General features: G+C 42.6%; 1 protein-coding gene across 14 annotated transcripts in view; it reads right to left on the bottom strand.

Annotated features, from left to right (window-relative positions):
* The window catches only part of RGS6 (regulator of G protein signaling 6), a 511,546-nt gene that overhangs the window by 57,740 nt on the left and 426,695 nt on the right, over positions 1-27,111 (bottom strand). For 13 of the 14 annotated variants that reach the window (XM_054691397.1, XM_054691396.1, XM_037503635.2 and 10 more), the window contains 7 exons: positions 22,571-22,635; positions 19,548-19,624; positions 16,992-17,073; positions 15,187-15,261; positions 13,485-13,580; positions 12,051-12,112; positions 4,309-4,419 (listed from right to left, as the gene is read on the bottom strand). In XM_054691397.1, the coding sequence (XP_054547372.1) occupies positions 4,309-4,419; positions 12,051-12,112; positions 13,485-13,580; positions 15,187-15,261; positions 16,992-17,073; positions 19,548-19,624; positions 22,571-22,635 (568 nt within the window). Of the gene's footprint in view, positions 1-4,308; positions 4,420-12,050; positions 12,113-13,484; positions 13,581-15,186; positions 15,262-16,991; positions 17,074-19,547; positions 19,625-22,570; positions 22,636-25,109; positions 25,280-27,111 lie in introns of those variants that run through there. The other variant, XM_054691417.1, reaches the window with a different exon arrangement.

Raw genomic sequence — 27,111 nt, 5'->3', positions numbered from 1 at the left:
CTGAACATTAGAATCACTTGGTCAGAAATACCAATGACCTATAGCCAGAAATTCTGATTTAAAGCCCCAGGGAAGAGTCTAAATGTTGGTATATTTATAAACCCTCCAGATGATTCTTGTTTGACCAGGGTTGAGAGCCAAGCTCTTCATTTATGAAAATCATGCAGCAAGTATATGGAAAGACTGAGTATTTCTGAGTATATGGAAAGACTGCTATGTATGAGCAGATATTAAGGAAACAATGACAAGAGACAATGATTCTCTGATCAGTGACCCCTAGTCAAACAGACTAAGTGACATAATAGAGAGGGGATATATAAAAATATATGTATCACATCCTTAGAGGGATTCAAGAGGATAAACATCAAATGAACAGAATAGGCTACTAAGAAAAAAATAGTCCAAGAAATATTATGAATTCTTTGAAATGAAAAGCATAATTGTCAACCACTCTCCCAGTACTCAGTAGGAAAAGAAAAAACTCATTAATGTATAAATATCACAGAACGAACATCATTGAAAACCAAACTCTGAGTGACTCTGAGAGTAATTCGAGGAATTCTCTCATTGAATAGAGAATAAAAAAGACTAAGAGAGAGAAGATAAGAGACATGGTTCCCTGTGACAGAGGCCCAGAATTCCTACAAAAGGGTTTCCTGAAATGGGAGGTTAGGGCAGAAAAAGAGCAGCAGTAGCTTATTTTTTAAAAGAGAGAGAGAGAACGACGCCGAGTTAAAGAAAGATTTCAGTTCCTAGATCAGATTAGAAGGTAATCCCAGGGCATGTCAGAAATATTAGAAAGAAGATACCATCTACATATCATTTTTCTTTTAAAGTCAACAGAGAAATATGTCACAAAATGTTGGTTTAAAATATATCAGGTTAACATATCCCTGGGGGAGAAAGGGGTTGGGAGGTTAAGGGAGAGTTTTCACTTTATATGCACCATTATTATTTGCATAAATTAATGACATCTTTAATTGAAACATTTTAAAGTACATGGACTAGAATAGAAAGCAGAGTAGCAAAGCTAGTACAAAAGTTGGTTAAGAAAGTAAAAGTCAGAGAAGAAGAAAAGGAATAAGAAAGAGGAATGATATTCATAAAACATACAATATCAGGAAAAAAGATAAAATATACGATACAGGTAAATGTGACTGTTTGTATCCCAACATCTGAAGCAAACACACTACTAGAAAAGTGGGCAAGGAACACAAAATATCCAAACCACGAAACAAGAATAAATATCTACTAATTGTGAGAAAAGACTCTTAATATATTAAAGAAATGAGAATTCAAATGAGATTTGCATTATCAGATCTGCAAAGATAAAAAAAGATTAATACTGGCTGAGTGGGTGAAGATGTAGGAATTGGGCACTTTTAAGGTGGAGGCATGAAAAAAGTTGTTAGAATTTTGCTCAAGAGGAATCTGTCTACATGAGCTAAAATTAAAATATGCATACCATGCTTAGCAATTCCACCCCTAGGAATTTGTCTTGAAGAAATAATTGGACTCGCATATAAGGCTGTTCATTTCATAATTGTTTTTGTTAGCAAAAGAAAAAAAGTACAATCTAAATATTTATCAGGCCCTCCCTTGTGGTGTAGGGATTAAGTCCCAGTGCTATCACTGCTGCGGCCTGAGTTCAATCTCAGGACGGGGAGCTGCCCACACAGCGCCGCAGGCCTCTCCTGTCTTGCCTGCTGCTCCCTTCAGCAGTATATTTCAGTCAGTCTGCCTGTTCTGCTTTCCCCACTCTGTCTCTGTTGAATTCTCTCACTCCCCGCACCTCTGACCTACACCCCAGTTCTTCTACACGTAAATAAATAAACAGGGCCTCCCCGGTGGCACAGCGGTTGAGTGCTGGGCTGCGAAGCTGTCTGCAGCCTCTGCAGCGCCAGATCAATCCCTGGCCGGCTGGCGAGGGTCCCGCATGGCGTGCAGACCTCTCCTGCTGCACTAGCTGCTCCCCTCAGTAGTGTATTTTGTCAGTCTGCCTATTCTGCTCCCCACTCTGGCTCTGGTGAATTCTCTCACTCTCCCGCACTTCTGACTGTACCCAGTGCTTATATAAATTAAAAATAAATAAATAAATAAATACATCTTTGAAAAAATTTTATCACCTGGGTCATATAACCAATTTATTAATTAAATAAATTACACCCATGCAAGGGGTCACGATGTAGTTGTTAAAAAGTATAAGGAGGATCTATGTGTGTTCACATGGAAAGACTGTTATATCACTAGTTAAAAACTATAGAGCATTATAGATATAATGAACTCATTTGTGCAAAAGAATATGATTAGACACTCAATTAAGGCTCCCAAATTTTTTGAGTTCATGGCATCCTTAGTGTTTCAGCTGCCCCCAGGCAAACAAAAAACAAGGCAAACAAAAAAGCAAACAAATCCTAAGTCAGCTCCAAAAAATTTAATAACAACTTGTGTCCTAACAACTTGGTAGCTATTTGAAGTATATATACACTGAAAGAAAAATTATCAATTTACTTCATTCTTTTTTTTAAAGATTTATTTATTTATTCATACAAGAACTGGGATACAGGTCAGAGGTGCGGTAGGTGATAGGATTCACCAGAGACAGACTGGGGAACAGAACAGGCAGACTGACTGAAATACACTGCTGAAGAGAGCAGCGGACAAGTCAGGAGAGGTCTGTTGTGCCGCGTGGGTAGCTCCCTGACCAGCTGGGGTTCGAACTTGTGCTGCAGAGGCTTCGGATAGCTTCACAGTGCTGTGCTTAACCCCTTGTGCCACCAGGGAGGCCTAATTCACTTTATTCTTAAATAAACACACTGCATGCCTGTTGGACTCCATGCATCATTCTCATGCTTTGGAATCAATTGGTGCCTGTTACCTTCATTCCTATTCCATGTTGACTTTTGCATAGTACTTGCTTTTTATCACAGCAACTGAAAACCCAGCTTTGCAAAGAGATGACATCATTGGAAGGAATGTAGTGTGATCATATGTCAAATACCACTGTGTTTCCTCAAAGATTTAGAATGTGACTCTAAGGTCCCTGGTGCAATTTGGGAACATGGCATTAGACTATGAACAAAGGTTCATTCTGGAAAGTGAGATGGAGTTGGAGAAAGAGAGAATTTTCTACGTTATGTACATCTCACTAGTTTGATTTTTTTTCTTTTTTTGAAAAGATTTATTTATTTATGCATACAAGAACTGGGGTACAGGCCAGAGGTGTGGGTGGTAAGAGGATTCACCGGAGACAGAGTGGGGAACAGAACAGGTAGATTGACTGAAATACTGTTGAGGGGAGCAGGGGGTGAGCCAGGAGAGGTCTGCTGCGCCATGTGGGTATCTCCCTGGCCAGGGATTGAACTCGTGCTGCAGTGGCTGTGGTTAGCTTCACAGTGCTGTGCTTAACCCCTTGTGCCCTAGTTTGAATTTTTTATAATAAGCATTGATGACTTTAGTTTTTTCCAATTCAAGAAACAAAACAAAACAAAACAAAACAAAACAAAACAAAACAAAACAAAACAAAAAGAGCAAGCATGAAAGTGAATGAGGGGATACCAAGAAAAACCCAAATAGAAAGTTGTTTTGTTGAGGGCAGAAGGTGCAAAGTCACACCACACCGGCATCATCCACGTACTTCTTTCCATACTGTGACAACAGTCCAGAGCCCTCTAGGCTTGGCCCCTCAGCCAATAAGTAGACACGCTTGCTTTCCCCATGGGAAAGGAGGGGCTCAATGTGATAGCTGTTGCCCATTATGAAGAGCAGAGTGCAGAAAACCACAGCTCTGGAGCATCTGCTTGGGGTCTAATCCTAACTCTGCCACCAGCTTGCTGTGTGACCTCAGAAAAGTTTATTAACTCCTCTGTGCCTTAGTCTCCTCATTTGTTTACTGCTGAGAATAATGTTGACCTGTTGTGGGGATGCCATGTAAGGCATTTACTATGTGGTCAGTATGGAATAAATGCTTGGTGTTATTATTGCTGCTGCTGTTTAATATGAAAAAACCAATTGACCAACAGATTCTTTCCCTTCAGTGACCAGAAATGGGAGATGTGAGGGACTGTCCCGGTTATTGCAATGTCCAAAGAGTCAGAGAGAGGTGAGAGGGAAGCCAGAAAGATCCATGTACAAACAAGAATTATGAAAGACAAACTGAGTAAGCAGAACTCAGTCTGGAAGTTACTTGAGGGCTCTCTGAATGGTGACAAAATACGAGAGGAAATCCTGTGATCTCATAATTTCATAACATTTCTTTCACATCCCTCTTACTCTTAAACATGAAAATGCATTTTTTTTTTTTTTTACCTCATCTCTATGTCCCATAAAGCAACATCGTCGCTGATCCAGGGATTGGACGGCTCGGCCGGTGTGATCAAAGGATCGTATTCCACATACTGTTCCGTGTAAGTGATCAAGCTGCAGGAGAGGATAGAAACAATGGGTTGACTACACAGGATACCATTTGTACTTTATGCAGAGAGGGTAAAAGGCCTTTGAGTCTGCTCCGAGGCTGAGGTCATTTCCTAGGAGTGAAAGGTAGTGCAAATGGAGAGAGCAACATGGTTGAGGAATACAGTGTTAACCCTCATGCTGTCTCTCTAGGGGGTTGGATGAAGCAGGTAGAGACCCTGGAGGGTGAGGAATCTGCCAACATGGAGGAGCTAGCACAGAGAACATTGCTGGGTTCCTGCTCAGTTTTATTAATCTTCCAGGAAGTGCCCCCTGCACATGTAGAGGGCTATTTCAGGGGCTGCCATGTATATGTAAGTCCTGCATCTAGTCATGGCAGAATGACCAGGAATGGTCACCGAACCCAAGCTGGGTAGCACAAAAGTGAAACTGGGAGCTGTCATGGATCGAAGTGTATCCCCCCCAAATTCCTATGTTGACACCCTACATGCAGTGTGACTGTTTCTGAAGATAGATCCTTTAAGGAGGCAATTAAGTTTCAATGAGGCCCTACAGGCAAGATCCTCATCTTAGAAGACTGTCCTTAAAAGAAGAGGAAGGGACACCAGGGTTGTCTCCTCTGTGTGTGCATGTAGAGGGACAGCCACATGTGGACACAGCAGGAAGATGGCCACCTGCAAGCCAGGAAGAGTGGCCCAACACCAGAAACCTGCCCCATTGGCACCTTCATCTTGGACTTCCAGCCTCCAGACAAAATATATCTGTTGTTTAAGCCACTCAGTCAGTGGTGTTTTGTTAGGGTAGCCTGTGTTAACTAATCAGAAGGAAATGGAAAAAATATAGAAAGTTCATTAGGAAAATAATTTCTCATCAAGCAGTTATAACATGCTTGTTCCCTTAGCACTGCTTCTGCCTGATTACTATATGGATTTGTTATTTTCAAATGATAAACTCACATCCTTAGACAGGTTAGTGAATGCTCTCACCACCATCATCGGCTACTCTATGATGCTTCTTGGGTGGAGGTGTGGAGCTGGCTGATTTGTTCACACACTCCTGTCCCACTCTTTAGAGTCAGTGGCAAAAAGTCACCACATGACCACCCAAGGTAAAGCCTGTAATCAGTCAGTCATTCAATCAACATTATCCAGCACCTACTGGTGCCATGAAATAGTGAAGCACTTCTGGATCACAGGAAGGTGCTGGTGCTGAGCTAACAGAACTCACGGCTTCCCATTACACTGATCACTCTTGGGTATTATAGCTATATTTATACACATATTTTACATACATACATATTTATTTATATATGCATATGATATCATATATTTATACCTATGTAAAACATGTATTATATAAAACATAATTTGGGAGGAGTATATACAATGGAGGTTGTTATCATGATAACTTCCCAACTTAGATTGCTGGTTAGGTCCTACCTTTGAGAAACCTAGAGAGGATGGAAATAGTGAAAAAAAATTCAGAAGACTTAGTCTGACCTCTTGAAAAATTTGGAGAAAAAGTTTTAGATTTTACCTTCTCTTCCTTACCAAAAAAAGAAAGACTCATAATGCTGCTAGAAATTGTATAGAATGTGACCTAAAAGAGCATGGGGGGTAAGCTGGAGAAAGAAGAGGTGCTGTTCATTGTGGGTTGAGGCTTCCTCGGAAGGAATCTGAGGAGCAGAGTTCACGTCTGGGATCCTACCAACAGGGCAGGTAGGGGAGAGATGGCGAAATCCCCTCTGCTCTGGGAGGAGGGGCAGTGAGCGAGGTGGCTGCTACAGAAAGGCCCATTCCTGGGGAAACAAGGCAAGGCAGGCAGAGCATTAAGGAAGAGGGAACCTCAATTCTACTTGGAAATACAATCGAAATGTGGCTGAGCACACACTAGGAAATCAGGACCTCCAACTGGGAAGGAACCTTGGAAACTGTGTGAAAAGGGGTTGGATAGCAGGATATATTTGCCCCCCCCTGTGGAATGGGCATTTTCTTTTCTTTTCTTTTTTTTTTAAAGATCTATTTTATGCATACAAGAGCTGGGGTACAAGGCCAGAGGCGCGGGAGGGTGAGTGGATTCACCAGAGACAGAGCAGGGAATGGAACAGGCAGACTGAAGAAATACACCGTTGAAGGGAGCAGCGGGCGAGACAGGAGAGGTCTGCTCGCCATGTGGGTTGCTCTGAGGCCGGCAGGGATCGAACCGGCACTGCAGAGGCTGTGTACAACTTCACAGCACTGTGCTCAACCGCCTGCGTCACCAGGGAGGCCCAGAATGGGCATTTTCTAAACTACAAGCCACAAAAGGGAATTGGGGCAGGAAGATGGTCTGATTAGAAAAAGGAATGAAAAGTAGAGTAGCACTGAGAGAAAGAAAAGCAAGTTTGGTTCCTGTCAATTAACTAATCTTTTTCACATTAGAGAAGGTGGGGAGGAGAGCGAATATAAAGAAAGAACTTAATTGCAGGTCACCCAGAAAAAAAACAACTATCTAATATAGAAACTCAGGATGACTGTCGGGATGTGGCAGTGGATTCAGCCTCTCAGAAAGAAGAGCACATGTCAGGCCACGTATCTTGTCCTTCCAGATACGGATCTGAATAAAAGCAACCTGGTAATCATGTTTCCTCTGTGTTTTTTTCCTGTCACCTAAGATGGGCTGGGAGAAAGGAGGAGCCAGGATCCATGGTGTCTGGAATTTCATAAAAGCAAAGTTGTAATGACCTCCTTGGTCCCTTCTTCCCCCCTTCTCTGAAGCTATCATTAGACATGAAATTCACAGGCTTCTATCACCCTAGCAGGTTCTTAATAGACCCTTAAGGTATCCAGTCCTTCGCTGTCTTATCTCATTTCATTAATTACATTTCATGATCACAGAGGGTCAAGAGGCAGAGGAAGAACCAGCATCCAATTTCAGGGAGCAGCAGCGATCTTGAGATGGGCCAGCAAGGTGATGGTGAAGAAATCAATTCAGCAGTCAGCCGTGACACACACATGACCTCCAGGGACAGGTAAGGGCAAGTCAAGTACAGGAACAGATATAAAATGCTACAGCTCATCTCTCCAGGTGGGGGCAGCATGGCATGATGCCTGCAGGGCCAGGTGTGGCTCAGGGTCACTGCCAGTGGGCAAAAGTATCTCGGAAAGTCCAGCAAAACATTAAGGCTTTCCAGACAATTTGGAACTACAGCACATAGATTTTTGCACTTGCAAAATTGGTTTGTCCAGTACTCTTAGGCTTGGGTGAACTGAAATAAAACACCCTCCAGGCTGGCAAAGAAGAGTAAGAATTTATTATTTAGCAAGTTCAATGACTGAGAAAAAATTGGTGAGGTAAGTGACCAGAGGCACCTCTAAGCAGTGTATGCAGATGAATAAACTCTATGCCTCTTGGCATGTTGTCTCTTGTTTAGAAGAAGACTCTTTTGCTTTAGAATCAAGACTATGGACACGGTTATTATCGATCAATTTCAAACAAAAAATTGGAGTCTATTTTCCCAACCCTTGAATCTGGTCTGGACTTGTGATTTGCTTTATCTGATAAAATGCAGCAGGAGAGAGGAGCACCAGTTTCAAACCTCAGGAGGCTCTGCATGCTTCTGCCCTCTCTCCTAGAATGCTGCTGTGCCGGTGGGGGCAACAAGCCTGCTGGCAGTGAGAGACCACGACAGGGGAGAGCACAGTTGTCCCAGCTGAGGTCATCCCAAGCCACCTGAAGCCAAACATCTGAGATAGTCCAGGTAAGATCAGTTGAGCTGCCTACTCAATCCCAGCTGCACATGGACACGAGGGTGAGCTGATGAAGCCAGCGGGCTCATAGATAGGTGAGAAAATGCCTATTGTTGGAAGCTACTATGTTTTAACGGGTTTTGTTACTCAGCAATAAGTAGCTGATGCACTTGGTTTGCTATTGACAAGATATAGGGTTGGTTGGAGAGGAGGAAGAACTATTAAAGTTTGTTGACTGGAAACAAGAAAATAAGCCAACAGCTACAAAGCAGAAATAGAGACTCAAAGAGCTTAACGGTCTGGGGCCATGAGGGAAAGGGAAGCAGTTGTGGCACTTTGTATGACCTCGGTCACCGAGCTTTAAAACCCAGTCTAGGAACATGACCCTCAGTCATCCAGAAGAAGGAACTGACAGGTGGTGTCTCGGCTTTAGGAAGCAAGCACATAAACCATTTCTAAGGAAGATTCTCATCTAAAAGAGCTAAAAGGAAGAGCTTAAGGTGTTAAGGGTATTTTATCCAGAAATTGCATTTGTGCATATGGGATCATACTTTCTGAAGCAAAAGCTGGGTAACATCTCAGGCACTGTTTCCAGGTGCAATGGACAGCCTGGGAAATATGGTTTGGTTGCGGTGGTATTCACACTCATAGGGACAATAGGGCAGAATAATGAAACCGCTGAGTAAGAAAATCTGTGCTGGATGCTAACCTCTTCGTGGGACCCCTCTCTACCCAAAGGTGGCAGGTAGTAGTGACACAGGGGTCAGACGAGGCAGACACACCGACTGTGGCTGGCAGGGCAGCCTCAAGGGTTCTCTGTGTAGAGAGAGGGTGGGCACAAAACTGCCATTTGCAGGGCCAGCCTCACTCCTTGGCCAGCCCTTTGTTCCTTTGAATGCCATCCACCAGTTCATTCCAGTCTCATGCACATGAATTTGGCTCCCTTCCAAAGCACCATTAGGCACCACACTGGAAAATAGTAATAATCACTCACATGTGCTAAGTACCAAGCACTGAAGCAAGCTCTGTCATGGGTTAACTCCTTCCCCTGTCAGTAAGGACTATTGCTCTCTCCCCTTTAAAGAGGTGGAAACAGAGGCAGAGAGAGGCGAAGTTACTTCCTCGAGGTCACACAGTTAGAAAAGGCACTGGCAGCATCAAACCCAATGGTTCCCACCTATCCCCCAAATTGTTCTGTTTTGCCCCTTTTCACAGTTTTCTTATTCCCATCCCAGCGGGGCCCGGATGCACCCTGTGACACCTCCTCCCCCCACCTATGGCCCTTGAATTTCAGGAACTGGATTTTCATGACACCACTGCTCCTGCTTCTCCCCAATATCAATTCTCAAGGAACTAACTGAAAAGGGATAAAATCCTTTGCCAGATGCCTCCTGGCGAATTACCACCCACCACCCAGAGCCGGCCTGGGAAGCCAGACCTGGAGTGGGTGTGTGCCCACCTGAGATAACTCAGCCTTCACCTCTGGTGTGTCCAGTAGCTGCCAGCACCACCTCCCTGTCCCCACCCCTCCAAAGCTGCCGACAGACCAGGGCTCCAGGCTGCTTTATCTCCTGCTACCACCCGGCTCCTCTCCTTCTGCCCTCTCTGTCTGGGAGTTTCCTTGTGGCGCTAATGAAAAACCCTGGTGTCACATTGAAAAGTTGCCAGTTATTGCTGCTGGGAATACAATCCAGTCACTTCTGGGCGGAGACTCGTGAAAGCCTTAGGCTGAGGAGTGAGGAGTGGCTGGTACGAATAATCTCTTCAAGGCTTCAAGGCTAGAGGCCTCTCCAGCATAATTAGATGGTACCAGGTGGCACCCCTACCTCCCTGACAGCACATAAACAAACAATAGGCACTGCGGCCTTCTCCCCTACCACACTGAGGCTTTCTTCCTGGCCAGCCTCAGCACCTGGGGCCTCAGCACACCTGCCCGGTGGTGGGGGGCTCGGCCTCCCTCAGGTTCAGGCTCTTTCCTGAATGTAAGAAAAAGCTGGGTGTCCTTTCTGCTGTGACTTCTTGGGTCAGTCTTAGAGGCTGGCAGTGGCTTCTCCAAGCTCCCAAGGGGTCCCATGAAGCCACTGGAAGAATATTCAGAAAGCAAGTTGCTGCTATCTGCTTACAATCACTGAATCTGAATCCCTAGAGTCAGGGTTTAGGAATTTCCATTCGTAACCCCTTAAGCCCCATCTGCCACCTGGACTACCAGTCTCCAAACCAGGGGATCTGAATAATAGACCCAAGAATGATGCACCCTCAGATAAGTCACCTAGGATTGCAGACTCTCAAGTGTCCTTTGCAGACCAGACATAGCTGGCACAACCCTCACAACATCCTAGGCAGCCATTTCTGTCTCTCTCTCTCTCTTTCTTTTTTTTTGGGGGGGGGGCGGTAAAAAAAGTTCATAGTTCCTCACAGGCCGTGGCACCAATGGAATTTAGATCATTCCAGTGATTTCACTCACAGGCACTCTTCTGGGACAAAGGCAACCACAGTGAGATCTGAAAAGCAGTATTAAAACCAGGTACTCTGGGAGTACGAATAATCTCTTCTTCTTAATGATGGGTTAACTGATAGTGGGGTGAGGTGGCTTCTACGGAGTTAGCAGAAAACAGGGACTCCAGAATAATTGGTGTAAAGGCGAGCTCCAGCCAAGGCAACCCTCCGAAGCATTTGCAGTAGGGAAAATAGGAATATCAGTGATTCTCAATGGGGTCAATTTACCACCCCCTCCCCAATCCCTAGGGATGTATGGTAATGACTGGAGACATTTTTGGTTACAATTGCGAGGTGGAGTTTTGATATCTACTGGGTAGGGGCCAGGGATGCTGCTGGATATCCTATAATGCATAGGACAGTTTCCTGCAACAAATTCGGCTCAGAATGTCAATAGAGACACTACTGAGGAACTTTGGTGTACACGTGAGCTAGCCTGTGAGACATGAGTCCAAATCCAGGGATATCCGTGACTCCCCGAAGGCAGGCATTAATTCAGGTTTTTGACTGGGGAGTGGGCTTCCCTTAGCCTCACATTGCTGTTATTTATCTAGAAAGAAAATATGAATCATCCCAGGGCCAGCAGTGAAAGGCTGAAAACACCAGCCCCCTGTATGACCCAGGCTTACAGAACATTTCACTCTGATATGCTAAATGCTAAGACCCCACCTAAACCCTTGATACTTCAGCTATCTGTCATTGCTTTAACAGTAGCATATGGATGAACAAACGCTCAGCATTAGGCTGCCTGACCAGACTTATCCCATACAGATTCCCAGGTGGTCACCCCTCTTTCCTGAGACTTCAAAAACAGACTATTTAGTTGACAAAATTGAATCTCCCATGAGTTAACGGAGTGGAACCAGCTACTGGTGCAGATTGTAGCACAAATGCTCCTGCACAAGCCAGGCTGGAGGTGCCAAATATTTTCTTTCCAGTTGATTCGATGCAGTTCAGTGGTTGATGGTGTGTGGAGGCGGAACGCCTCCTGATGGTCCAGTCCCCTCCTGTTTGTGCAGCCAGCACCTCAAAGGGCACAGATAATTTCCTTCATCCTATAAAGTGAATCTAGGCATTTTATAGCTTAAAGGGGAACAGAGCAATTCCATTTGAATTAATCAAGAGGCTGAAGGCAAAAGCGCATGATGTAGCTTTTAAGGATGCTCTTCCTTGATTGACAAGGACCCATAGCCACCTCCCTGGAAAAGCTTTAGCAACAGAAGATTTCTTGACACCATTCAAGGGAGGTCTGTTACCTTAGATGTACTAACACAGGGCCTGTGGTTTTTTCACCCATCAGTTTAAGAAATGACTGTGGTCTGCCTCTTGGCATTATTTATTAGCAATGACCCTGGGACATTTCTCCTTTGTTACATTAGAAGACAGCTGGAATATTATTGAGGGGAAACATACCTTTCAGCCACTTTGGACATTTTTAAACAATGTCTGTCAATCTGTGCATTCAAAAATGTTATCTGGGGGAAGAGAAAACAGGGGTGTTAAGACCAAGATAAACCTCTATTTATCCCAAGAATTCAAATTCTACATTTTCATCAAGATCCAAATACCTTTTCTGGAAAGACTTTGCACTTCAGCAACCATTCAGCACCTTTGTATTTTTCTGCCACACTTAAGATTCATACTTCAATTTAGCCTATGTCACTTAGCCTTCAGTATTGTGTTCTAGCTAAAGTCTTGATCCCCCAAAGTAATTGCAAACTGAAAGGGAGCATATATAGACATAGACATACCTCATATCATACTTTGCTTTATTGTGCTTTGAAACACTGCATCTTTTTTTTTTTTTTTTACAAGTGTCTCCACCAGCAAAAAGAGAACCACTCATAGGAGGCTAAGGTGATGGTTGGCATTTTTTAAGCAGTAAGGTATTTTTAATTGAGGTATGTACACTGATGTTCAAAAACATAATGCCATTGCACAATTAACTCCAGTAAAGCATACATGTGGTGAGAAACAAAACAAACAAACAAACAAACAAACATGTGACTCTTATGGCAGTATTTGCTTTATGGCAGTGGTCTGGAACCAAACTTGCAGTATCTCTGAGGTATGACTGTATACTGCAAAATTTAGCAACAGCATGGACAAGTAATGAACACACACTGTAAGGATCTGGCTTAACTAGCTCCAGTGACCTTCCTCTGCTCATTTTTCATGCCTACATGGCAGATTAGAATCATTCCACAGCTATTTTATATACACCTGTTTCCTCTTCTCCAGTCAACAATAAACTTGTCATGGGCAGACACCTAACAATTTATTCCTTTGAATTCTTGCCCAGAAGTCAGTAAGATATAATGTAAAGAGTAGATCCTAAAATTACTTCATTACTAGGAAAGTCCAAAAAGGAGTAATAATTAGATATTGACTTCTGACCTGGGTTGACCAGTTAACCCATCATCAAGAACAAGGTAGCATTGAAATGACATTGACAAGGGGGTTTCTTTATTTTCAAATGTTCCTTTTGAACTATAGCCATAAAGTCAGTGGTGTGGCACTGGTTTGCTCTGGAAGTGCATTAAAATTCTAAAGACCCCACAGTGTCTGAGTGCCTCCCTCCTCCAGCTCCCACAGCAGTCACCCAAGGCACTGGGATCACCCATTGATGTCCTTCTCTAGAGTTGCTGGAGGAATGCAGCAGAAAGTTTTCCCTCTCAAGCTTCCAGGGTTGTTCACACACAGACTCAAAGGCTCAAGTGCCCCACAGCTGGATTCCACTGTGGTTTACAGGAACTCAAAGCTTCCACAGCCTTCAGAGGTGAACATTCAAAGCATTTTTAAACTGGCCATGCCTCCCCATGGGAGTGCAGGAGTCACTTCATTCACCTGTTTCCGGATGTCCTCCTTCGTAGTTTTTCTGACTGGCTGACTGGGTATGTGCAAAGGGCTTGACTGGGCATCTTCAGTCACACCATACACTGACTAGAGAAGAAGCAAGAACATAGAATCATGTACCCTGAATGTAGAAGAGGGCCTCCTGGGACAGCTAGTTTGACTACTTATCCAATGTTTCCAATCCCCTCTGTGACATCCTGACAAGAAATGATCAGTATCTGCTTGAATTTTTTCAATGATGGCAATTCTGCCTCTTGAGACATCACATCCCATCTTTGGGTAATGGCTGTTGGAAAATATTCCCTCTTACTAAGCTGAAAATGGACGCCTTGAGTATCAGTGTTTCTACAAACATGGTCCTTAGGTCATGTACAAAGACTCATTTAGAAATACTTGGTAAAGCTGAACATTGCAGAGCCCCACCCCACATGTAACTGAATTAGAAACTGTGTGGTTGGGGTTTGGGAACCTGCACAAAATACCCACAGGTGATTTTGAGGCACAAGAAATTCAAGAACAATTGCTAAAGATGATGCACTAAAGATCTCTAGGTTTTCTGTTGGCCCACAGGGGACACACCCATCTGGTGCAAACTTGAGATGGCAGAGTTTCAGATTTTTTCCTTTCCAGTTAAACAGTCTCCTGGCCTCAGTTTCTCTACATGTTCACAGCTTTGGCTACTTTTTAAGCTGTTCTTTGTGTTTGGGAGCAGATTAAAAATAATCTTTGCGAATGTGTAGTTGAAATCTATAAAACCCTGAAGGGCTCAGATAAGGGTGGAAATGGGCTCCATGAAATTCTGGAATACTATCATTTTGGGGGTCCTTAAAGATGAAATGAGGACATTTTAAAACTAACATTATAAACTATAATACAGTGGGCATCATTATCTTAGTGAAGAACAAAATATATAGGCAAATTCAAGAAGTTTATATTTCTTATCTTATCTATATGAGTGAGTAAAAGGATTACTCGTGACAAGAAATACAGATGTTTGGGGACCCATCTCTCACCTTTTGGAATTAATATTATGGAGGACTGCTTTGTCCTCCTAATATGGTGTTATTCTAAGGTTATTCTAAGGGTGGGATGTACCAACTTGGGATGGCCTGAGTGTGACACCCTTGGGTGTACCATTACCACGCATTTCCAATAGTGAAACACCATGATCTTTGACTCATTCATAGTTGGGCAAGAGGTAACTTGAGTTTGGAAGATTAAACTACACTAACAGATTTCCATTTGTTTCAAACATCAAGTTTACCTTCATGTGTTAGACTTTGCTACTTTCCGCGTTTATTTTCCTTTCATAGAGACACCTGCTACTCTCCCTTCAACCTCACTATATGGTGACCCCACATGGGAAGTCCCTGTAGCAGCCCCCATTCTGGTGCCCGCACCCACTCCTGACATCCTTTGCGTTTCCAACACAGCCTGGACACTGCTGCCTGTTGGTGCCTTTCATCCCCTGCCAGACTATGGGCTTTGTGAGGATTTGCCACAGTGTTTCAGCAGCAAGAACAGTGCCAAGAACACATCAGTAACTGCATAAATATTTGTAAGATAAATGAATGAAATAGTTTCAAAGGATAAAATGCAGTAGAATTCCAAACAGCAAATTATAGTTTGAACAGTAGCAGAAATGGAAGGGCTATTCACATCACGAATTTTTAATTCAGCTAAACTAGCGAACCTTTTTAACCTTTTGTGGATTCTTCAAACGTCGACATTTTCTGATATCCATTTCTGTTGTGTTCACACAACCTGGCTGAGAAAAAAAAAAAGATGATCACATAAATTACTAAGTAAAAATCACTCCTCTTCCAATATAGCCCAAGTGACACCATCAGAACCAACTGGTATCTTTCCCATCACAGATAATTCACGATGACTTCCATTTTGCCTTTTATAATTTTTTTACAAAGATGTTTTGCCTCCAATATGTATTCCTCCACAGAGTTCTCATATGAAACATAAAAGCTTACCTCATACTATCTAAGGCTGATAGGTAGAGGGGATAGCTACAGTTTCTAAGAGTAAACTTATTCAAAAAGTGGCCAAGTCTTTTCACCACAGCCTTTGTCACTTCACTGACCCAGACATTAAAAACCTCCCAATATCGATCTCCCCGGTGGTGCAGAGGTTGAGCCCTGGGTTGCAAAGCTGCCTGCAGAGGGTCCCACGTGGCGCGCAGACCTCTCCTGCCGCCCACTGCTCCCCTCAGCAGTGTACTTGGGTCCTTCTGCCTGCTCTGCTCCCTGCTCTGACTCTGGTGAATTCTCTCACCTTCCCGCGCTTCTGACTGCACCCAGTGCTTGTATAAATAAATAAATCTTAAAAAAAAAAAAAAAAGATTTTACGGAGAAAAAGTTCATTATTAAAAAAAAACAAACAAACAAAAAAAACCTTCCAATATCAGGATGGGGAATTATTTCTTTGGTTTTGCTTTTCACTGGCTTTTAGGAAGGCCAAAATAGTTTATTCATTTTTAGTTCCATTTCATGAGGGGAACACAATATTTGCTTTAAATGAAGTTAAAAATACAGTCGAACCTCATTTTTCAAGGAGTTTGTACTTCTGACTTTGTCCACCTGATAAAATTTACTCCTGCTCCCCAAGTCAATACTCTTGGTCATTCGTTTGTGGACTCGCCCTGAGCGGCCGCAATTCTGAGCCCGCCATGAGCATGTGCTCAGCTGAGGCTGATAAAGTGGCTCTGCCTGATGGCTGCATCTCACACTAAGCGTCATTTCACACTCATTTCAGTCTAAGTGGTGCCTCGTTTCCCACATTTTTGAGATTGTTGGTGGTATGACTGGTTAAGATGACCTCCAAGCACAGGCCGGAGGTGCTATCCAGGGTTCCTAAGCACAAGATGACTGGATGTGCCTTATGGAGAAAAAAATATATGTTAGAGAAGCATCCTCCAGGCTCCAGTTGTGCTGATGACCCTGTGGGGGTCAGTGTTAAAGAATCAACAGCACATAGCTAGTGTCTTAAAATAGAAACAAAGTTATGTACTAATCTGTTTATACAAATATTGTGTCCAGAGCTCACAGGCATCTAACTCTCATTCTCCAAGGAGCAATGGTTCAATATTGGCTAGTCCAATGTTCATGGAGATGTTCTAGATATAACAACTGAGAAGAATGAGAATAGGCTGCATTTGAAAGAGAATATTCTAAGATTTTGAACAGAATGTCAGGAAAAATGGAAACTGTTTATTTGGGGAATGACAACTTCTAAGGTCCAAAGGTCCCAGGTGGAATTCTCAGAGTGCCCCTTATACTGATTCCATGTTTTCATGGAAGGATAATTTTTAAAAGGTGGTACTGACATGCATTCTGGAAAATCTATTGAAATTATATGAATGAGTGGTAAAAGCAATTTCACAAAGCTTAGCAATTTTAAGAATGAGACACCTTGTGGCAAAAAGCAGTCTTTTAAGTGGAAGAAGGAGGAAAATAAAGAGAGTGGAGAGCCAAGCAGTTTTCTCACCACTGGCCTGTGGACATCCCAAAAGGCCCGTTCTTGACTATCCAAAATTTTCCTTTCTGTCTTGTCCTTTTTCCGATCAATCCTGAAAGAGTAAAGAAAGGAAATCAGAGGCTTTTGTATTTGGCACTTCCTCCTGATGCTTGCCCCAGCTCTCTGCTCCTGTTTCTAGAAGTTCAGTGCAAACAGGGACATGGTACCTACGCGGTCTCTGCTCTCTGCACAGCTGTAAATATGATGTTAACTCCCTGTAGGAGAACCTCAAGTCTGTACCTTTGTTTTAGGTACTTATGCTTTCGGCTAGATGTCAAACTACCGTAGGTATGTGATAAATGTGGTGGGTCTAAGCATGCACACATGCAACTGTCCACTTGAATGATTAGGATCTGGATGATTAAGGACTTAATTATCCATGGACCCACCCCCATCCAAGTGGATACCGCATATACAAATTATAACAAAGAATCTAACCACAGGCTTGAGGTGTCTCATCTTAAATTTGAAAGTTTAGATTCAGAGACAGTAGAAATGTCTTCAAAATTCTGCAATTATGTGTTTGGAAAGTCGCTTAAACCATCTGGCTTTCAAAAAGCAGAGTAATAGCCCTAATAGGTGAGAAGATCCAGAAGGCAAATATCAGTGGCCTCAGCTGGGAAGATACAAATTACAAAGGGGGAGTGACAGGCGACAATGCCAGATTTTTAATGTTCTGATCAGGAGCATAGACAAGAGATCTTTTAAAAAGTCTGCATTGCTTTATATTATCCTTCTAAGTAAAATGTAACTGAGATTAATTGTATTGTAACTTCTGTTACTTGGTTCTCTTGGGAGCACTTTAGTTTACTGGACTGAAACAAACCCATAATCACCCAGTGATTCTTGTGATAATTACTGTGTACTTAAATGTTCCAAATTATAATGTAATCACAGAGTTAATCAAAAAAGTTAATCGAGAAATACCACATATGTGCAAAGTGACAATTTCCCCTCCTTTGATAACATGTGACCCTAGTTGGTCCTGAAAGTATAAATTAGCATTCCTCTTTGCTTCCGGGTGGCTCCTGAGGATGCAGGCTCAATGCTGCTTCCTTCTCACCCACTTTCTCTTTCCTTCAGCGTTAGGGTCCTGGTATAGCTCAGCACCCAGTGCCTTGCTCTGGAGTTGCTGGGAGCATTGGGGGAGTCAGCAGGCCACTCACATCATGGGGGGAAGCAAGGCTGAGGTTGCAAAGGGAAGACGAGTGCAATATCACCACTGGCACAAGGCTAGGTCATTTCCAGCTGTGACCACACCTAGTGCCAAGGCTCCCCCACACTGCCTGAGACTGGTGGCTACAATGCTGCCCAGGGTGTGCTGGAGGAGGGGGTGCTTAAGGTCAGCGCCAGACACAGTGGGTACCCAGAGGAAAAGTTCTCGCCTGCTCCCAGCTCAGACTCCCAATTCCCACAACCCATTTCTTTTTTTTCTTCTTCTTTTTTTTAAGTACTCAACAGATAGTATTTAAAAAAAATATTTTATTTTATATAATTCTTACATCATTTTTCATCTTTGTACAATATATGCATTTTCCAACCCATTTCTGTTAACAATCCCAGCCAAACCAGAAACCATTGCTGGAAAGGTCGAGAGGACCCAGTCTGAGCAAGTCCATTTCCCAGAATTAAAAGGATCTGGTTGACATCACGGGTGTAATCTTGGGGACATCTTTCCTCACTTTTCATGTTTCTGTGGTAAAGAAGGAATTTTTGCTATACTCTGCAGGAGGGAAAAATACACTCCAACTTTTCTCCTCCTTTTATCTCTGGTCCTCCAGAAGAGGAAGAGAGACACAGATTATTGGCAGATTTAAAAGAAGAAATCAAGAAGCTCAGATGGATTCTTTTTGGATCCTTCTGGGTCAGATTGTTCTCTACATGCAGTAAAGTTAAAGGGGTCAACTCTGCCCTGGTTGGGGGTGGGGGGTGGTGGTGTACTGCAGATGCTCAGCTTTGTCTGGGATGGGTAAGTTTAATTCCACAGTAAAGATCTGTGGTCACAGATCCAAAATCAAGTCCTATAATTTAGCTTTTATGAGTAATTAGCTGACATTTTGGGCTCCAAATGTCTGACATCTGTGCTATTTTTTTTTTTTTTTTGATTCTGAACCCTTTCCCAGGGGAGAAAGAGGGGGACTGAGATGTTGGCCTCCCCATAACTTCAACATGTTTTCCATTGAAGACAAACTCTCTAGACCTACAGATCAAGTAGGCCAGATGCTTTCCAGCCTCTTAGCACAGAAAAACAACTGTCAATCTCTTTGGGAAATAGGTGTATCTTCTTATAACCAGCGTTTGGAGGCATGCCATTGCCTACTGGAATATAGACTTTAGAAATTATTTTAGAGTGCCATTGGTTGCAAAGATAAAATTTATCCATCCTGACCTTAATTTTTGCTCTCACGTGAGATTAGAGTGTCTAGCCATGGCTGACCTGGTGTGGGAGAACACCCCACTTTCACACCACCTCCAAAATTTTCTTTTTGCAAGAAAAGTTCATGCAACCTTGTGAAGTTCACCTACTTTACTTGTGCTTCTGCTTGCATAAAGATGAATTCCCACTTCCTTGCAAAGGCCCTCTGGAGTCTTGCTAAGTTTTCCTAATGAGAAATGAAAATCCAAGAGAAGGTATTAATCATTGCAGGTTGCACATCGACACCCATGCTTATTACAAGGCAGCCATCTATTTTGGTTACTCTCAACAAAATAGCAGGGCCTCACTTTCAACCCACTGGACATGAACCCTATTTGACTTTGTACCAAACAGTGCTGTACAGAGCAGAACTATTAATATTCATTTAAATAGCCATTCAGTCTGAAGTCTCTGTGACTTACCTGATTCCTCTAATATGTGTTTTACAAGAACACAACTCACACAACACTTTTCCTGGGGACTGAAGAGAGGGAGGATGGTTTGTGGCTACTCATGCAGGATTTGGGGAAGGGATGGAAGCGGGGGTGGATTGCAACCTGTTGGACAGCTCAGAGAGCAAAACCAAGAATGCATTTCCTAAGGCTCGCCTTTCAGCAGGAAGCTGGGAAGGTGGAAGGAAAGGAGAACCAAAAGGCCCTGATCCTTGAAAGTCAGATTTGAAAGTGGAAAAAAGGGAGAGCCTATGTTTGTGGTGTTCATGAAAGGAACCCCCAAAAACGGAAAGAAAGAAAAGTCACCTGAGTTGCCTTTACAGGTAGAAGGGCACACACTTTCCTCTGAGGCTGTTGACTTGCCTAGAAGCAAGGTGGGACAACGAGCGGGGGTATTTGACAGCCCCCTAATGATCAACCTAATTCTGATGGAATGCAAGGCTGGAGCCCTCATTCTGCTATGTATTTTCATAGAGCTTATGCCAACACTAATTGATTACTCTCATTAGTGGATTATTAATATAAAAGGAGCTTCCCTGGGCAATCACTGCATGTAAACTCAGTTATCACCAAGGTTTGGTGTATGAGTACCACAAGCCCTACTCCTTTGATTCTTCCACTGTTCACAGGAAGCCAAGAGTGTAACGTCTGAATGTCAGTCAATCGGGGGAGAGGAGTTAATACATTATGACACAGCCAGGTCACTGTTATGACCTGGCAGCCACTAACGATAGTAAATCAGATTCTTAGCACTGACATAGAAAGTGTCTCAATGCACTTAGAATATATGATTTTAGAAACAGACGACTTACACAATGATGTGCATGGTATGATTCGACATTTTTGGAAAAGAAAAAAATGTATGTATGGAAGAAAGCTTAGTGAAGAGCGATTGCAGGTTATTTTCTTTGCTGTTCAAATATTTTTCCAAAAGGGATATATAATCAGGAAAGATAATAAAATTCTGAAATCTAAAAAGAAAATGTTTTAGTTTCTAACCACTTTTAGGCAGAACTTCAACCTCGAAGAGGATTTTAATGCCTTTCTTTACAACCACCAAAGCACAACACTAAGGCAAGAGAAGAGAAAAATCCAATAACACACACCAGGAGCTGTGCTGTCTTGCTTTTGTTTAGGACTTTTTCTAGAACATGGAAAATGTGGGGAAGAGAGACACAGGGTAGAGGGGTGCATGCTTCGGCACTAGGGCCCTTCCTGGCAGTCGTGTCAGGGAAGTGATGTAGGCAAGTCAGAGTTAAAGCATTTTGCATAAAATGCGTGAAATAAGAAGGGGGTTTTCTGACAGAGGGGTGGCTGTGGGTATATGGGACAGATGTGGGCAGGGACTGGGTGCCCAGTATGTTCAGAGTTGCAGAACAGCCATCCTAGGGTTTTCATGGGAAGATTATGTTCCAACATATTTTTGTTTAATGATCCCTATTGATAGGCAAACTTCAGCCAGGTTCCCAAGTTCTGGATGAATTCCTGCACAGCCTCCCCCTCTACAATTTCCCCCACTTACAGATCCTCTGATGCCAGTGGGGAGGGCCATGCCCAGGTTCAGGTCCTGCCCACTGATGACATGTACGTTCCCCTTGGGGAGTGGACAGGGGAGTGAGGGCGCAGTTGGGTTGGTTAACTTGGGCAGAGGCACCCAAGATGACCAGGTATGATGGAGTGCAGCCTGTTTGTTTTGGAAGACTAGTGCAGTGACAGTGGGGGAACATTAGAAGGCGGGAGGGTTATGATGGGTCTGCTAATGCTGGTTATCCAGGAAAGGCTCTTCACTGCCCTTAATGCTGTCTTTCCTCCTAGCTGCCGCCCCTCCATCATGTCATTATTTGGCAGCACCCCCTCTGGAGGATACATGAAAGTCTACTCAATTTCCCTAATTCTCCATGACCCACATAAGGTTTAGTATGGGGGAAAGATGCTGACACCAAAAACATGAATGATAAAAAGTTATCTGTGAGTTTTAGTTTTCTTGTGTTGGCTTTGTTAGATGGGAATAGATCTGAACATGGCAGGGCTTCAATTTTTTGTAAGGACTCACATATTATGAAAGGAGGAGGAAGAAAGCTGGGAAAGTAGATACATCATCTGATATACACCTTACATGACCTTCTGATTGATTTTTGATATCAGATTCTGTGAATGCTGCCAACCACAGAGGAGTTGGATAGAAAGATGCAATTTTTACTTTTAAATTACCATGTGGTAACTACTTTTTTTCCTTTTTGGTCTTAAGTATAGATTCATATAATCACTCCCACAATCAGGATACAGAACAGTTCCATCACCCCCAAAGTTCCTTTGTGTTATCTCTTTACAGACACAACCTACACTATTCATAACTCTTGGCAACCACTGATTTGTTTTCCCTCATAACAAAGTTGTTATTCAAAAACCTCATATAAATGGGGTTATAAAGATTGTAATCTTTTGAGACTGGCTTCTTTTATTTAATATAATATCACTGATAGCCATTCAAGTGGTTGTGTGTATGAATAACACTTTCCCCTTCACTGCAGAGTAGTATTCTAGTATATGGATGTAATGGGTTTATTTAACTATTTATCGGTTAAAGTGCATTTAGGTTGGTTTTAGCATTTGGTTATCACACAAAAAACTGCTATGTTTACTTTTTTCCCACACCTGTCCTCCAAAATAATCATACTTACTGCTTCATAATCTGCTAGTTCCAGCCTTGCTTTATTCTGCATCGTCCTCTTACAGAGATAGATGGCTGAGGAAAGAAGAGAAAATTATAACAAACACAAAACCAGAAGTGTGGTGGGATTGTGAACTCAGCCATGTGTCCGTCCGTCCATCCATCCTTTCCTCTATGCCTAGCACTCTGCGGGGAAGAATATGCTTCAATGTGGAAGCCACAACACCTGACCCTAGGAATCTTTCTTTGGTCAGGATAAGATGAAGACCCCATCTTCCCATCCTTGCTTTCTTCCTTCTCACTCTGCTTGACCCCAAACATCTTCTGTGCAGGTTCATACATATGACCAAGTTACCCCTCCTTAAACACCCTGAACTGACTTTTCAGTCACCTCAGAAGAATGGTCACGCTCTTTGGGATGGCATGTTTGGTTCTTTCTGATCCTGTCTCTGCTTATCTCGTCAACCTCTTCCCTCCCTTCCTCAGGCTACCAAACTGCTTTTAGTTCTACTCTTCCTCTGTGGACATGTAGCAGCCTGGAAGGCCTTTCTCTCTTCTTTCTTCTTTCCCTTTATCTGGTAAACTCCTACTAACCTTTGAAGACTTGGCCCAGTGTTCTAGAAAGCACTAATGCATCCACAACCATGGAAACTAATTCCAGGGCACTGCAATCCTGGACTTATTAAGCTGTCCCCTGCTCTAGGATGAAGGCTTTTCAGGGGCAGAGGCTGTGTGTGTCCTATCAGCCTGAATCCCTGCACTGAGCACCAGTACCTGGTCTGCCAGGTGGAGACAATTTAAGTCTCTCTTCCCAAGCTAAAGATGGGTGCTAGGCCCTCAGTTTCCAGGGCATTCTTCCTCAGGCCTGGACTTCATCACTCCTTCACCCTACTTCAGTATCCCTCTTCTTCTCCAGTGCTGACCAGAATGTTCAGAGAAGACAAGGAAGACAACAGATGAATGATATGAATGAACAACAGAATGACCGGGAGGGAAGGTCAGAGAGGACCTGTGGCCAACCTGTCATTTGACAACTTAATTATGCCAGGAGGTCTAGCCAACTCCATGCTGGATCAACCAAGCCCCTCCATGTGGGCTGAAAATGTCCTGATGGCAGCCGACATCCGGTGGAGGCTTGTGGCGACCAGCCCACTCTGGTGTTTCCACACTTCTGCTCTCACCAGTTGAGCTGTATGTGGACAAGAGCTGTGTTTGTTCTAAAATCAGGCATACCTGATATTTTAATAATATTCATTAAATATTAGATAGGCCAATGAAATGAATGCAAAGAGAGAGCGTGTTGTTGTTACTATGAAAATCCACTTGAATGGTTTGGAACAACTTGACAAAGGAGAGTTGGTTAAGATAATTGCTAATGAAAGTACGCAAGTGAGGTAACTGAAGAAATGGGACAAATGTAATAAAAATCTAGCAGAGGTCAATGCATAGCCTGCTTCAAAGGTGTTTTTAAATCCCTGATGCACTTTAAAGATACTAAAACTGAATGAACTATCTATCTATCTATCTATCTATCTATCTATCTATCTATCTATCTATCTATCTATCTATCTATCTATCTATCTATCTATCTATCTCAGTAACACTGTATATGCTTTAGGGGACCAGATTTACACCTCAGATGTATGTGATCACATCACCTCCACCACTGAAGCACCCATAAACTAATGGGTCCCCTCCCTGCTTTGTTCCCAGCCCTATCTACCCCCCTCCAGTAGCCTCAATTCTGCACCCATATCTCTAGTATTTGTTTTGGTTTAGTTTTGTTTCCCTATAGTCCACATGAGTGAAATCATCTTCTATTTGTCTTTCTCCTTCTGATTTATTTAACTTAGCATAACACTTGATAGTTTATTTCAAATATGGTTTGTTTAAGAAAGAGACTCAAATTATTGAGACACATTCATAAAGCATCTTTGGTCCCACCTCAAAAGGCTGTTGAAGGAAAGTTTCTTTATATATCTTACATTATTACAAAGTGTTTAAGGTAGGGAAGTATCACTTTTTATGATTCTCCAATCACCAACTTTGCAATGGATGAGGCAGCTACAGCTGTCCATTGTGCTGGACAAAGGGGGTTCTGCTTAATTACAGGGTGCCTCCTTTGGTCTCCAGGACCACTGTCTAGGCACCTGAGCAGGCAGCTTGGCTCATCACCAGCCCCATCTGGCACAGGACACTGGAAAAGGCTGCCCCAGACACAATCTTATATAAAATTTAGGAAAGTCTAACCCAGTTCTGGACTAGGGCTTTGTTTAAGCAAAATCACCCTGAGACATTTTCAACCCATCTTGGTCAAAATGGGCTGGAAATCAAATGACATAATTACATACATGAATGCAAAGCTGGCACCTCTCTCTCTGACCAGCACTTATAGGGTAACAGACTTTTGGCTACTTCCCCTTGGCTAATGTGACACCTTAGGAAGTCTGTCCCTGCTTCTTGGGAGAAAGATATAACTGCTGAGGAGGGCTTTTCTTAGCACAAACCTTTTACATCTAACTAACAATGGCCGATCTAAGAGTGCATACCTAGGGAACTTGTGTCATGCTCAGATGTTGGTTTTTCTTGGATATTTGATTTCTCATTGAAAACACTTTGTCTCCTTGTCTTCATCCCTGGTATTCCCACCTCATGGCATCACTTGAATGACCCACTGCCACCTCAACAACTTGCATTTCACCATGACAAAACAGAAAACAAAGAAATTTTATAAAGTGAATGGGTCATGTACTACATGTTAAATGTTTAATTAAATGTCAAAACATATATTGACCTTATCCTATTTCAATACGCTTAAAAAACTGACTTCCTTCCAAACTTTTGCCTTTGTTTTACCTCCATCTCTTAACAAGGGAACATAAAACCCACATGTTTCTCTATTTTTCTCATGCCTCTAATTGCTTTCTAGAATAACAGGACTTTAGAAAAGGAAGTAACCTTGGAAACCATCAAGACCCATCATTGACAGATGGCAAAGTGAAAGGTCAAGAGAAATGAAGTGATTTACCTACAGGCTAGTTAGCGGTAGAGGTGGAATTAGAATTGAGGTCTAGTTCAGAGCTTTTTCCACTATGACATTCACTTCCCACTTATTCATTCATTTATTCATTCATTCAATGATTAAAAAATGTACTGAATGACTCTTATGTGCCAACAGCACTATTTTAGGTGCCAGGGAAATCACCGTGATAGCAGTTCCCTTACATGGAGATCACTGAATGTCAGTCTCTTTCTAGACACTTTCAAAATATTCACTTACTTAACCTTCATTGTGACCCTATGAGGTGGGTTCTGTTTGTTAATATCTTTACTATATAGATGAGGGAACTTTTTTCTAGGTCATTCCCCATTGTTGGAGGGCCCACCACTCCATAAAATTGTTGAATCCATTCTGAATGGACTACATTACCTGGAAAAATGTTGTTTTCCTCATTTACAAGAGCACTTGAACATTCCTTCATGAAGTCTTTTAAAAAATAAATCTACCTTCCCAATCTATTCAACATCCTCAAATAGTCTTCATTAGCATAAATCCTTGAATACCAAGATCACACTCCTCACCATCCTCTTCTTGCCCCCACTGTACTGTCTCCCCCAGCCTAGAATGGTGGGTGAGCAAACCGGTGACTTGCCTCTGTAACAGCTGTTGATGGGGGGTGGGTGATCAGTAAATGCTTGTTGAATGAATGAAAGTTCTTGGTTCTTCATCAACCTAAGTCATACCTGATCATACCTACTCTCAGCTCCAAGTTCACTCCTTTCTGGCAAGGGAGCCACTGCAGAACCAATAATATCAAATATTATCTTACTAGTAGTAATACTAATCACTACCCCAGTTCTGAATGACCCCTTACTATCTGCTACTCACCAACTTCAGATGCATTTCATTTCATTCTAACTTCAGGAGAGGAGTACTGCTATTATTATTATTATGCTTTCAATAGGAGATTTCCAAGACACAGAGAGGTTAAGTAACTGTCCAATGTCACACAGCTTGTGGAGCTAGTTGATCATGGGGCCACTGTGCTGAGTTCTCTCTTTGTGAATACTTACTGATTTGGTGGTTAAAATAGTTCTTTTGCATCCTACACTTGAACTTCTCCATCTAATTTACCAAAATTGAGAAAGGAATTCAGAAGAATTTTGCTTTAATGAGCGCCTGATAGAAATTGTTATTTTATCTCTGTTCAGGCTACAAACTAAAATGATGAGAAGGAAAAATCTTGCAAAGAAAGGGAAGTAATACCCAGTTATATGAGTGTAAGATGACCTAAACTTTGTGCATTTATATTCAGATAAATATTTTAATCTTACTTGGGCCCACTTTATGGGCCCAAGTAGGATATCTGGGTATCTGGTACTACCACAAACACCACCCTTTACATTGCCTGGGAAGATACTGGTTTTCACATTTAAAAGGGCACCTGCCTGCTGCCTGGAACTGAGTTATGATTATTCAAATTCTGAGCTGGGTTTTCCTGAGTGGTGTATCAGCCCCAGGAGCACTTGTTTTATGAACAGCCAAATGTG

The sequence above is a fragment of the Talpa occidentalis genome, unplaced genomic scaffold (assembly GCF_014898055.3).
Source record: "Talpa occidentalis isolate TD23 unplaced genomic scaffold, MPIMG_talOcc4v2.1 talOcc4.11, whole genome shotgun sequence".
Classification (NCBI taxonomy): Eukaryota; Metazoa; Chordata; class Mammalia; order Eulipotyphla; family Talpidae; genus Talpa; species Talpa occidentalis.
Note: the sequence above shows the minus strand (reverse complement) of the source record. Positions and strands in the feature narration are given on the sequence as shown.